At 43.8% G+C, this 14,516-nt stretch overlaps 1 protein-coding gene across 1 annotated transcript in view; it reads left to right on the plus strand.

Moving 5' to 3' along the window:
* dapk2 (death associated protein kinase 2) overlaps nucleotides 1-14,516 on the plus strand; it is a 131,164-nt gene that overhangs the window by 113,221 nt on the left and 3,427 nt on the right. Inside the window, exons 10-11 of the mRNA XM_033015034.1 lie at nucleotides 14,002-14,091; nucleotides 14,190-14,273. Coding sequence (XP_032870925.1) covers nucleotides 14,002-14,091; nucleotides 14,190-14,273 — 174 coding nt within the window. The remainder of the gene's footprint in view (nucleotides 1-14,001; nucleotides 14,092-14,189; nucleotides 14,274-14,516) is intronic.

The following is a 14,516-nucleotide window of genomic DNA, read 5'->3' on the forward strand; positions in this document are numbered from 1 at the left end:
AAAAAAGTGTGCAAACCTTAATGTGACCTGGTAACTTTATATATCCAACTGTATTTGCACTGTTAAATGAAGGATTTAGATCCAAGTTATGTGATGCTAAAATGTGTATCCATTCAGTAATGAGATTGGCCTCTGTGTGGCTGGTAGTGGATGATTTGGGATATTGACTACAGTCATAGAGTGATGTAATGTGGGAACAGGCCCTTCAGCCCAGCTAGCCCACACCGACCAACAGGCATGGAAATCGCTATCAAAATATGGAGGGGACCGGGGGACAGAAGGGACACAATTTCTTGGCGGCCACGCGCGCATGCGCACACTCACACGCACGCGCGGGGCTTCGGAGGCTCAATCCAGCGCTAAATGCAGCTCAACTCTGCCTGTCTCGCCAGGTTAACCTACAGCCCTGCCTGGACTGACGGGACACCAGAGCTGCTTCTCCGCGCTGGCTGTAAACCTGGGCCATATTTCCCGCAAGTCCAATCTGTGTGAAAATTGTTTTTCTTATCTCGGTCCTAAAGGTCCTTTATCCTTAAGCTGTGACCCCTTGTCCTGGACTTCCCCAACATCGGGAGCAATTTTCCTGCATCTAGCCTGTCCAACCCCTTAAGAATTTTATAAGTTTCTATAAGATCCCCTCTCAATCTCCTAAATTCTAGCGAGTATAAACCAAGTCTATCCAGTCTTTCTTCATAAGACAGTCCTGAATCAGTCTGGTGAACCTTCTCTGCACTCCCTCTATGGCAATAATGTCCTTCCTCAGATTTGGAGACCAAAACTGTACGCAATACTCCAGGTGTGGTCTCACCAAGACCCTGTACAACTGCAGTAGAACCTCCCTGCTCCTATACTCAAATCCTTTTGCTATGAAAGCTAACATACCATTCGCTTTCTTCACTGCCTGCTGCACCTGCATGCCCACTTTCAATGACTGGTGTACCATGACACCCAGGTCTCGCTGCATCTCCCCTTTTCCTAGTCGGCCACCATTTAGATAATAGTCTGCTTTCCTGTTTTTGCCACCAAAATGGATAACCTCACATTTAGAAGCATAGAAAATGGGTGCAGGGGTAGGCCATTCGGCCCTTCGAGCCAGCACCACCATCCAATATGATCATGGCTGATCATCCAGAATCAGTACCCTGTTCCTGACTTCTTCCCATATCCCTTGATTCTGTTGGCCCTAAGAGCTAAATCTAACTCTCTCTTGAAAACGATGAACATGACTAGCCAGGTAAAATCGACTGAATGAAATTCACGCTTAAAAATGATCATTTATCATATGCAGTGGACATATAATTTAACACTTTTCAAAATAAATCATTGTAAACACTGGGGGAAATCATATTCGAGGTCAAGATGACTTCCAAATAAATCAATCTCTCCATTTCTGGAGCCAGAAAAGAGCTTTGGCCAGTTCAACAGGCAGCTGATGTTAACAGATTGAAATGATAACGGAACCATCTAGTGCTTATCATTTCGTTTGTGTCACAGACTGGGAACAGCGTCTGTAAGTTGCCATGGATTGTGCTGCAGTGTAAATGCTAAAACACACATGGCAGATCCTTCTTTTTAGCATGACATATTACCTCAAAATTAAATTAGTTGAAATAATAGTGAAAGATATTGAATCGGTGAAGTACTAGTTTTAGCTTGGTTTGGAGATACAGGGCTTTTTAGTTTTTTTAGAGAAACAGCACGGAAACAAGCCCTTCGTCCCAACGTGTCCGCTCCGACTAGTGTTCCTCGCACACTAACACTATCCTACACACACTGGGGATAATTTACAATTATACCAAGCCAATTAACCTACAAATCTGTACGTCTTTGGAGTGTGGGTGGAAACTGGAGCACCTGGAGAAAACCCACGCAGGTCACGGAGAGAACGTATAAACTCTGTACAGACAGCACCCGTAGTCAGGATCGAACCCAGGTCTCTGCTGCTGTGAGGCAGCAACTCTACCGCTTAATTTATTTAACTTTTTTTTATAGCCTCTAGCATCCTTTCAACCCAATTCACGCCTCAGAATTGGAAAACATTTAAATCATTTATTAATCTAAAACCACATCCACCCTATGCAATATTAATAAAAACAATAATATTACTTTGTGACAAACAAACCAGTTACCTACCTCCCCGTTATCTTCTCTTCCTGCTTGTTTAAGAAGGAACTGCAGATGCTGGAAAAATCGAAGGTAGACAAAAATGCTGGAGAAACTCAGCGGGTGAGGCAGCATCTATGGAGCGAAGGAATAGGTGACGTTTCGGGTCGAGACCCTTCTTCAGACTGATGTGGAGGTGGGGGGGGCGGGAAGGAGAAGCATTCTCTTAATGCTTCCTCTTTTTAACCACGTGCCTTTAACTCAATGCGGTTAATGAAGATGGTGATGACTCTGACGAGTATCATATTCTCACCAGATGGGTTCATGTAATGAGCTGCCAGAGGAGGTATTTGTGGCAGGTACTAGTACAACTGAAGAAGGGTCTCAACCATAAACGTCACCCATTCCTTGTACCTGGCCTGCTGAGATGCTGCCTGTCCCGCTGAGTTACTCCAGCATTTTGTGTCTACCTTCGATTTAAACCTGCACCTGCAGTTCTTTCATGCACAACAGCATCTAAAAGACAGGTATGTGGACAGTAAATGGTTAAAGGGATATGGGCCAATTGCAAGCAAATGGGGCTAGCTTGGATAGGGCATCCAGGTCAGCATGGATGAGTTGGGCCGAAGGGTCTCTTTCTATGCTCTATGGGTCTATTATACCCTCCTGTTAAAATAACTTTCCCATTTAATACTTATAAAATACGCTCATAGAAGTAATATTTATAGCTTGCAATTTTATTTTGGCTCCAAGATGAAAAAATCCTATCAACTCCCTCATAATCTGATCATTTATCAACCTTTTCAGTTTCCAATAAAGTGTCCCAACCTGTTCAGTTTTGTAACAGTCTCTTTATTAAACTTGTAGATTTGTTAGTCTGCACTAAACATTATCAATGAATCTATTAGTTGGGTTCAACAATGCCAATCAGACATCAGAATGGGTTTAATCTCTGGCAGGCTTCATAAAGTGTCAGCATAAATATGAACAGGCCTGAGTAAATACTCATTGTTTGCATCTTTGACAATTCTCCCCAGGAAACAGTCTTGCCCAAGCACAACAAACGCCTCCTAACTTCATCACCTTAATTTACTGTCAAATCCCCAAACCTTTGACTTTCGAATATGCAAGGTTTTCCTCAAAGCTTTCAGTTCGGCCTGCTTGCTAGAATTAATCCTTTGGCCTAGAATGAGAGCTGTGTTGTCCGCACACAAATATCACCAGGTTTATACGAATATTTTTGCCAAAGGCCTCACTGTGTATTGAATAGTGATTTGTTTTAAATTGAAAGAGACATCCTGGAAACAGGCCCTTTGGCCCACTGAATCCATACCGACCCTGTTTGCACTAGTTCATCCCGCTTTTTTGTCCACTCCCTACACACTAGGGGCAATTTACAGAGGCCAATTAACCTACTAAGAAGGAACTGCAGATGCTGGTTTAAACCGAGGATAGCCACAAAAAGCTGTGGCTCACTCAGCGGGTCAGGCAGCATCTCTGGAGAAAAGGAATAGGTGACGTTTCGGGTCGAGGCCCTTCTTCACATTTGCGTTCCACAGGACAAGCATTCCTTCCTGCCACTAACGGAGGCATCACCGCGCGCAAGTGGTCAATGAGTAATTCAGGCTCTTGGATTGCCTTATGTTGTCAAAGGATAGGAAATATTATTTGTTCACTCAACCTTAAGGTCTAAAAATCCCATCGTGACGTATCATAAAACACCAGCAATCTGCTCCACAATGTCCAGACATCTCAAGAGTTCATTAAATGTACATGGTTATTGCTAAGACTCAAGGGTCTCGGGTATAGGGAGAGGTTGGGGTAGGTAGGACTTCAATCCCTGGAGTACAGGTTGCTGAGGGTTGATCTTACGCGGTATACAAAAACACGGCATTAGATAGGGTGTGTGCACAGAAGGTTTTTCCCAGGATTGGGGAAATCAAGAACCAAGGGACCGAGGTTTAAGGTGAGAGGGGAAGAATTAAAAAGAACCAGAGGAGCAACTTTTTCCACACAGAGGGTGGTGAGTGTATGGAACGAGCTGCCAGAGGAGGGAGTTGAGGCAGGCACAATAACAACAATTAAAAGACACTTGGACAGAGACATGGATAGGAAAGGCTTCGAGGGATATGGATGAAATACAGGTAAATGGGACTCTTAGATAGGGCACCTTGATTGGCCTGTTTCTGTACTGTATCTATGACTCTATTTGACTTTGATTCCGTAAACCCCTTCAAACTGACCAGCACACTGGAAGATTTATTTTACAACTATTTCACATCTAAAACCAAAAGTGAATTAAATATATGACCAGGTATTAATAGGAGAACATCCATTAAATCTGCAGCACCACTAATATCCGCAGGGTGCCATGTTATTGGTGTCTTATTGCATTTACATTTTATTCAGCCCTGAGAGAATTAAAGTGCAAGTATTTAGCCCCACTGACTACAGACTGTCAGGAAGGAACTGCAGATGCTGGTTTACACTGAAGATAGACACTAAAATCCTGGAGTAAGTCAGAGGGTCAGGCAGCATCTCTGGAGAGGAGGCAATCTGAAGAAGGGTCTCGACCCAAAACATCACCTGTGTAGGAAGAAACTGAAGATAGACATAAAACGCTGGAGTAACTCAGCGGGTCAAGCAGCATCCATGGATAAAAGGAATGGGTGACGTTTAGGGTCGAGACCCTTCTTCAGACTGAGAGTCGGGGGTGAGGGTGACACAGGTATAAGGAAGTGTAAGGTGTGAAAATGAGATATCAAAGGAGATGTGGATCAAGGAAAATATAGAAGATATATCATTGTTAGTTGGTAGGTGAAAGATCAGCTCTTCCATTTCTCCAGAGATGATGCCTGATTCGCTGAGTTACTCCAGCATGTTGTGTCTATCTTTGGTTCAAAAAATATTTGTTTCGTTTCATGAAACTGTTCAAATGGAAACTTGTACTCATCGGAAATAACTTCCAGGGAGATCAAGTGAAGGTTTCTATGTGGAAGTAATGTAGTAATTTGTCCGTAAATTAAGATATTTTGAGATGTGACTTTCATTGACAAAGCCAGCATTGACCATTGTTTTACCATTTGCATGTTTGTCCAAACCAATGCAGGTTTAAAATCAATTGGAAAGCTGGTGTCATTTGCAATGTATTTACTTTTTTGTGTATCATTGTGCCTATTGACAATATTGTCATGGATTTGGGAAAACTCGTATTGGATGCCATTAGGTTACAACATGAAGAGTGAAGTCTGAAGAAGGGTCGCGACCCAAAACGTCACCTATTCCTTATCTCCAGAGATGCTGCCTGACCCGCTGAGTTACTCCAGCGCTTTGTGTCTATCTTCAGCCTACAACATGCACTGTGCCTCAGAGTAACAGTCAGAGAAATCCACCCTCTCCCGCTGAATCCCAGAGTCCGTCAGCTTCCTCTGAGTATTTCTATGTCATCTACCCAAGAATTTAACTAGACAAGTGCCAGCAAGAGTATGTTTTCTTTAAGAAGCAGCAGCAGTGGTATGGACACAACATCCTGTGAATGGCAAATTGTCACACATCGCTGGGTAATTTGTATCAGCACTTTTTTTTAACCAAAAATAGATTTAATCAATAAATACAGGATAATATGTGCAATACAAAACAATCCAAACAAACCCACCACCATAGTACAAAGTAAAACAAATACTCTTAAATATCAAATATACTGAGTATCAAACAACTATGTTACGATCCTTGTCAAGGGTACATTCCACCCCCCCCGTGGTGCCCAGCGGTCCCGGAAACCCCCCAGGGTGCCCGTGAACAGTGCGTTGTCCCTCTATAACACCACCCCGCGTGGACGTAACCCCGGGCAAGGGGCAGGCAGCCGGCTCGGGCAGAGCCCTCTTTGTATCAGCATTGCTGTAAGCCTCACAAACATAGAGACTGACCATCACCTGGGCTTCCAGGGTCTATTGCGTACTTGTGAGTTAAACCTGCCACAAAATCCTGGGGCCGATATATTGAGTGATTTATGTACCAATGGGCACACACAGTATCAACCTCTTTGTTTTTCAGAATGAATTAATGACACTTTATAGTCACATGTATCAAGTCACAGTGATATCCTTTGCCCTGCACTCCCAGGGTATGCAAAGAGTCACCAACTAAAGGGCAACGACAAAGTTACAAGCATCCCATTTTAGCACAGAAGATAGTGGCTTATTAACACGGCTGCAGTCTTTAGAAGGGAGTGGCCTCCACGGTGCAGTTCCAAGTCAAATTCAGTTGTCACATACTGAAGGACAGTGAGGTTACAGGTACAATATTTGCAGCAGCATCACAGGTTAATGGTCTCAGGCAACACACAGTTAGAGTGGGAATTCTCGGATTTACGTACACCAACAATAAGAAATTCCTGCATGAAGTTGTGTTAGATAGAAGGGAAATGTGTTGGTTCCCTTGTCCCAGTTGCTCTTGTGTTTGTCGTGGTGGAGGTCAGAGATTTGACTGACCACCCAGAGATTCAGAGACCTCCCAAGATTCAGAGGTGAGGGAGACTGAATAAGTCTTGTGTTTTCAGATGGTGCATCATGCAGTCCAAACTAAAGGCCACAGACCAGTCTGAAGAATATGCTTCAGCTCAAATGATCCTGCAGCCAATTTATTTAGTTTAGAGATACAGCGCGGAAACAGGCCCTTCAGCCCACTGAGTCTGCACCGACCAGTGATCCCCGCACATTAACACTACCCTACACACACTAGGGACAATTGACATTTATACCAAGCCAATTCACCTGCAAACCTGTACGCCTTTCGAGTGTGGGAGAAAACCAAAGATCTCGGAGAAAACCCACGCCGGTCACGGGGAGAACGTACAAACTCCGTACAGACAGCACCCATAGTCAATATACCTCTGGCGCTGTTGCTCTGCACCACCGTGCCGTACTGTGGGAAAGTTTTCCATTTGTATTACACCTTTCTTCCCACTCGTCCTGGTCAGCCATGATCACATTGAATGGCAGTGCTGGCTCGAAGGGCCGAATGGCCTACTCCTGCACCAATTGTCTATTGTCGGGTGTCCTGTCCTGTCCTGTCACTGATGTTGGGCAACTCTCCCTGAGCCACTGCCGTAGAGAGAATGGTGTAAATATGATAAACAGACTGTGGCAGGAAGACATCGAACATACAGGTCTCAGATAAAGCTAGAAGCTGTGAATATAATTTGAGGCAAGTTTTATCGGAACGTTTATGAAACATTTGGACAGCACCATGGATAGGGCAGGTTTAGAGGGATATGGGCCAAACGCAGGCAGGTGGGACGAGTGCAGATGGGACATGTTTGCCGGTGTTGGCAAGTTGGGCCGAAGAGCCTGTTTCCACTCTGTAAAAATAGAAAGATAGAAAACAGGTGCAGGAGTAGGCCATTCGGCCCTTCGAGCGACCACCGCCATTCAATATGATCATGGCTGATCATCCAACTCAGTATCCCATTCCTGCTTTATCCCCATATCCCTTGATGGGCTAAATCTAACTCTCTCTTGAATACATTCAGTGAATTGGCCTCCACTGGCTTCTGTGGCAGAGAATTCCACAGATTCACAAGTCTCTGGGTGAAAAAGGTCTGTAGAACTGTATGAAATTATAATGAAACAAAACTAAAGGCCCCATATTGGAATAAATACGCATTACACGATACAAAACAGATGTTGCTGAGAGTGCAGATCAACGTAAATGATGATGAGCAGAGAGCCAGTGTAGAGGCAGTGGAGTAGTGTTCTGTAGTGGCAGTGTAGAGGCAGTGGAGTAGTGTTCTGTAGTGGCAGTGTAGAGGCAGGCCTGAGTACTGAAGATGTCCTGACATTAGGGAGGATGGGAAACTGGAGGAAGTACTAGGTCTTAGCACAGCAGAGAATGTAGTGTTAGTGATACTGCATGGATACAGGCCCTTCAGCCCACACCGACCAACATGTCCCATCTACACTAGTCGCACCTGCCTGCATTTGGCCCATATCCCTCTAAGCCTGTCCTATCTATGTACCTGTCCAAATGGCCTGACCATCGATCACCCATTCACACTAGTTCTATCTTCATCCCACTTTCTCATCCACATTGGAGGCAATGTACGGAGACTAATTAACTTACAAACCCGCACTTCTTTGGGGTGTGGGAGGAAACCCACGCGGTGACCCACGCGGTAACCCACGCGGTCACATAGAGAGCACGCAAACTCCACACAGACAGCAGCCAAGGTCAGAGTTGAACCCGGGTCTCTGGCGCTGTAAGGCAGCAGCTCTACTGGCTGCGCCACTGTTGGGCCTCAGCTCAATAAGCAATGATATAAACACAGTCTGTGTGAAGATAAATAATAATGGCAAGACGTCACTTGTGTCATTGATGCATAGATCCTCAAACAGGATCCATGTGGTAGAACAAGGTATGAAGGCAGAAAGAACGACAGCTTGCCAGAAAGATACATTAGTAATCGTGGCATATTTTGATCCAAACACTGACTGGAAAAATCGGATAACAAAGTAAGATGCTCATCGAGTGTTCTCACGACAGAACGTATATTCTGGAACATGCCAGACAGCTGATATTGTGCAGAGGGTGTTGGAGAGACCCCAGAGAGCATCCATTATTGTATGGTTGCAATTTACATTCCGTTTAAGGGAGAGAAAAATGGGTCCAAAATTAGTATTTTAAACTTAGATTACACCATTTATGAGGATGTCAATACAGAGATAGCTAAAGGGAACAGAATCATTAGGTTAAAATATATAAGATTATGAGAGGCATAGATGGGGTAGACAGTCAGAACCTTTTTCCCAGGGTGGCAAAATAAAACACTAGAGGGCAGAGCTTTAAGCTGAGAGAGGCAAAGTTTAAAAGAGATGTGTGGGGCAACATGTTTACATAGATGGTGGTGCCAGGGTTGGTGGTTGAGGCTGGTACACTGGGGGCATTTAAGAGGCTTTTGGATAGAGACATGGATATGCAGGGAATTGAGAAACATGGATTATATGCATCTTTGGCATTATGTTCAGCACAGACATTGTGGGCCGAAGGGCCTGTTCTTGTGCTGTACTGTTCTATGTTCTCTGATCAGTCAATCAAGTTTTAATGGGACCTTTCAAAGTAGATACCTTCCAATAAGAAAGAACTCAAAGGGGAGAATCCCTAATCTGCATTTTACTAAATAAGTTAATGGTAGCTTCAAGCTTCATAAATATAACATCGTGAAAAGGTAGGAAGATTGGATGGAATATAAAAATAACATCAGATGTTTCATCAGGGGGAAATATTAGACTATGAGACAAAGCTACTCATAAATGTAACAACCAAAGGGCATCGATCGCCAATAAAAAATGAGTTAACAAAGTGAATGTGAGTCCTGTGGAAAGCGAGTCTGAAGAAATAATAATAGAAAATAAAATGGGAGATAGATTTAACACATATTTTCAAGATAGAGGGGATAAATAACATTGCAGAAATGGCTGTAAATCAGGAATTGGAAGGGATGGAGGAACTCAGGAAAATTCCTGTCACTGGAGAAATAGTTCGAGCTGCAGGCTTTACCTCCACATGGACTTCAAACCAGGGTCCAGAAAAGTGGCGATTGAGTTGGTTTATTTTAGTTTAGAGATACAGTGCGGAAATGGGCCCTTCGGCCCACCGAGTCCACACCGACCAGCGATCCCCGCACACTAACACTACCCTACACACACTAGGGACAATTTACATTTACAGCTAGCCGATTAACCTACAAACCTGTACGTCTTTGGACTGTGGGAAAGATCTTGGAGAAAACCCACGCGGTCATGGGGAGAACGTACAGACTTCGTACAGACAGCACCTGTAGTCAGGATGGAACCCGGGTCTCTGGCGCTGTGAGGCAGCAACTCTACCGCTGCGCCACCGTGCCACCCCATTGTCCATTTTGTCAGGGTAAAATAAAAGAAGCATGTTATTTGAACACCTGCAGAGCTATGAGCTGCGGAGGATCTGGGTGCTTAGAACATGATTAAATAAAGGCTCGTTAGCAATTGCAGTGGGTAATTAAGAAGTCTAACAGAAATGCAAGGAAAATTGAATACTGAAATCTGGAGTTATGTATCAGTTATATGGGGGAGTGCGGGTGGTGATATAGTTGTTGGTGAGACCACATCTGGATTCTCAGTGATGGTCTCCTTATTTAAGGAAGGATGTTGATTCACTGGATACAGTTGGGAGAAAGTTAACCAGACTAATACTAGGAAGGGAAAGGTTATCATGGGACAGATTAGGGTTGGAGCTGGTGTTCAGAAGAGGAAAGGGCCACTGGATTGAAACACAGGAGATCCTGACAGACCCTTGACGTAGGAGTATCTAGAATGGGGATCACTGTTTAGAAAAATTAAGACAGGGACGGGAGGAATCTCCTTCTCCCAAAAAGTCATGAGATTTTGGGACCATCTTCCTGAAAGGAAAATGAAAGCAGGACTTTAAATATTTTTGAGACTGAGGTAGGTGGAGAGATATTTGGTAGCAAGGGGGTGAAAGATTACTGTGGATTGACAAGAATGTAAAATGGGGAGCCTACTAATTTCCTGAGATCCCTGTCAGACTCATTACTGCACAAACGTCTCCCCAATATCTAGCTATCTATCTTCTAACTATCTTCTATCTATCTATACATAACTAAAACTCTGATCTTGTGCTCTTCCGGTTTGCGTGGTATTTCTATTTGCACAAAAACGGTACGCGATAGCGCTACGATTTTTTGCTAACTCACTCACCGTTCTCCTGTGCTGCGAGTGCAACAAGTTCCGTTCCGATCGGTGGCATATTATAAAAGTTAGCGAGGTTTAAACATCTTTAAAACGGCGTGTTCGCAGATTGGCCTCCGCTCCTGTCAGTCACCCGGGACGGCGACGCCCCTTCTGGCGCACTGTCGCCGCACTGATTGGCCGGCTCCTCTGTCACAATAAAGCTGAAGGAGCGGAGCGAGCAGAGTGCGGAGCGGCCCAGAGCCTGGTCTACTGCGAGGCCCACTGCTGCAACCTCGAGATTCTGGGAAGTGAGGAGGGAGAGTGGGGGGATTGAGGGAGGCGGGTGCTGGTGGGGTCGGGCGCACCGTCCCCCGTCCCCCCCTTCTCCAGCCCCTTCCCCTCTGGTCCCCCTCGCTGGCTCCTGCACCACTCGCCCATGATACCCCCCTCTCCCCATGGCTCTTCCCCCGTCTTTCCCCCAGGTCCCTCTCCCCCCCACACCCCCTCTATCACCCACACTCCCCCTCCCCCCCCCCCACACCTCCAACGCCCACACCCCCCTCCCCCACCCACACCCTTCCTTCTTTATTCTTGGTGCTATGTGGTTTTGAGTGTCTCTTATGGATGCATGTACAAAATGGGATATTAGTATAGGTTAGATTATCGTTACGTGTACCGAGGTACAGTGAAAAGCTTTTGTTGCGTGCTAACCAGCCAGCGGAAAGACAATTCGTTATTACAATTGAGCCATTTACAGTGTATAGATACATGATAAGGGAATAACGTTAAGTGCAAGGTAAAGCCAGTAAAGTTCCATCAAGGATAGCCCAATGAGGTAGATAGTAGTTCAGCACTGCTCTCTGGTTGTGGTAGGATGGTTCAGTTGCCTGATAACAGCTGGGAAGGAACTGTCCCTGAATCTGGAGGTGAGCGTTTTCACACATTTATACCTTTTGCCTGATAGGAGAGGGGAGAAGAGGGAGTGGCCAGGGTGCGACTCGTCCTTGATTATGCTGCTGGCCTTGCCGAGGCAGCGGGAGGTATGAATGGAGCCAATGGGAGGGAGGTTGGTTTGTGTGACGGTTTGGGCTGCGTCCACAATTCCCTGCAATTTCCTACGATCTTGGATGGAGCTGTTCCCAAACCAAGCTGTGATGCATCCCGATAAAATGCTTTCTACGGCGCATCTGTAGAAGTTGGTGAGAGTTGTTGGGGACAGTGCTTTCTTAGTCATTGCTTCAAGATGGGATGTCCAAACATTGTTGGTTACATTGACTCCTATGAACTTGAAGTTTTCAACCATCTCCACTTCAGCACCGTCAATACAAACTGGGGTGTGAGAACCACTTCACTTCCTGAAGTCGATCACTATCTCCTTTGTCTTGCTGACATTGAGAGAAAGGTTGTTTTGTCTCGACACCAGGACACGAGGCTCTCAATCTCCCTCCTCTGACTCATTGCTGTACCAATCAGTGCTGGTAAGTTGAGATAGACACAAAAAGCTGGAGTAACTCAGCGGGACAACTCGTAGACACAAAAAGCTGGAGTAACTAGAGTTAACTACATTCAGACCAGCAGCTTTACCTCCGCTATTTGTCTAGGAAACCAGCAACATCCAACAGCTTGGAGACGCTACTCTCTGTATCCTGAAAAATCCCTTGGGTGACATTATTAAAAAACAAATTAGATAAGCAGTTGAATTATTTTGCTTCTGGGATCATTCTGCCTCTAAATTGCCTGCTGCTACATATTTATTACCGGTTGCAATGCAAGGACTTCCTGAGATCATAAATACAACATTTCGGTCATTTTTATTCTAAAAGGATGCTAAATATTTGTTTATTATTTCTCTTTACCAATATTTTCCTTTCCTGACGCTGCAGAAACTCCATCTTGTAATGCATTCTAGTTATTGATTTATTTATTTTATTATTTTATTTTATTAGAAGTAAGTGCAGTAATGTGGCACCGAGGTGCCTAATATATATTGGCATGTTACATTTTATGTACAGCTTCATTTAAAAAAAAATATTATAATAATAAAAGAGAGAAAGAGAGAACAGATAATATAATAAATAGAAAAGCGTGTGATGTACGGTGTGTGAAAAGGAAAAGGGAGGAAAGAGAGAAAGTGAGAAAAAAAGAGAAAGAGAAAAAAAAAGGAGAAAGAGAAAGAGTAGAAAGTAGGAGATTATAGGAGATAGATATTTATATTCTTGGCCATCCTTCACCCCGTCCTGAAACAATTGTTTTTACGATTTTGTTGCACCATATGCTTCCAAGAAGTCGATAAATGTAGACCAACTCGTTAAGAATTGGTCTGGTTTATCTGTTAGGAGGAATCACTTTTCTTCAAGCATTCTAGTTATTTTTGCACAACTATTTTTTATTTATTTGTATGAATTCTTTCATTTGTGAGGCATTTTTCTCATAGTCGCAGAAGTTGTATTTTATGGTGCTTTTACCGGAGTAAAATGATATCAATCTCTCGAGAGTGCGTGGTCAGGATAAAATTTTACACGGAGTAATAAAAGATTTTCATTTTTACAATGCATTTCACAACCACTGTGCTTTGGGACAAACCTCTTTATGGCCAATAAACTATATGTGTAACATAATAAGTAGCAAAGACAACATCTGCGTGGCACTGAGCGAGTTCTCCAAAAAACTCAAGTGACGTTGACCAAATTTAGATTGAGGTTCGAATAAAGGTCGGGACATGAGGGATAACTTTACAGCTCGTAACAATCTTTTCCTCTGTGATAAATCAAAAGCAAGGAGCGTGAAATCGGAAGCAGGAAGTTCTGGGAACTAACTGCGGGACGGGCAGTTACTGGATCATATCGTTAACAGTTATAGAGTCATAGAGTGTGGAAACAGGCCCTTCTGCCCAACTTGCCCACACACCAGTCAACATGTCCCATCTACACTAGTCCCACTTGTGTTTGACCCATATCTCTCCAAATCTGTCCTATCCATGTACCTGTCTAACTGTTTCTTAAATGATGGGATAGTCCCAGCCTCAACTACCTCCTCTGGCAGCTTGTTCCCACCACCCTTTGTGTGAAAAAGTTAGCCTTCAGATTCCTACTCTGGACAAGAGACACTCTGCATCTGCCCGATTTTCGTTGTGTTCCGTCAGTGCTTTTAAGTGATTTCTTTTTTCTTTCAGCCAATGAACAAATGTCAAGCTCTGGTCCGAAGGGAATCTGTTGTTAATCTGGAGAACCTGAAGAAGTTGTACATCAGAAGGAGGTGGAAGGTTTGTAACGTTCCATGGCCAGAGCATTCATCGCAATATCATCGCCACTTGCTGTTGCTATCAGAAGTGTTTATAATAAATCTTCCCTTTCCTTACAGCTTACGTTTAGGATTGTATCATTTTGCAATCATTTGACTCGTTCATTCCTTAAGAATTCCTTAAGAAAGAAAGAAGAAACTCTGGTAGGTGGTGCAGTATTAATGGACCTTACTCACAAGTATGTTTCCTGAATTTTTAAATATTAACCATAAAATATAAATAGCATCCTTTCCCTTGGTTCTCTGGTCGATATCATGCTATAACCAACTTAGCTTGCAAAATACAAATAATCTTCACTAATTCATCGATCGCGTATGTGTCTAATTAAGGTTATGGAAACACATTTCATAGCAGAACCATAATGTGTATTTCCATAACGTTAATCG

This window comes from Amblyraja radiata, chromosome X, assembly GCF_010909765.2.
Source record: "Amblyraja radiata isolate CabotCenter1 chromosome X, sAmbRad1.1.pri, whole genome shotgun sequence".
NCBI lineage: Eukaryota > Metazoa > Chordata > Chondrichthyes > Rajiformes > Rajidae > Amblyraja > Amblyraja radiata.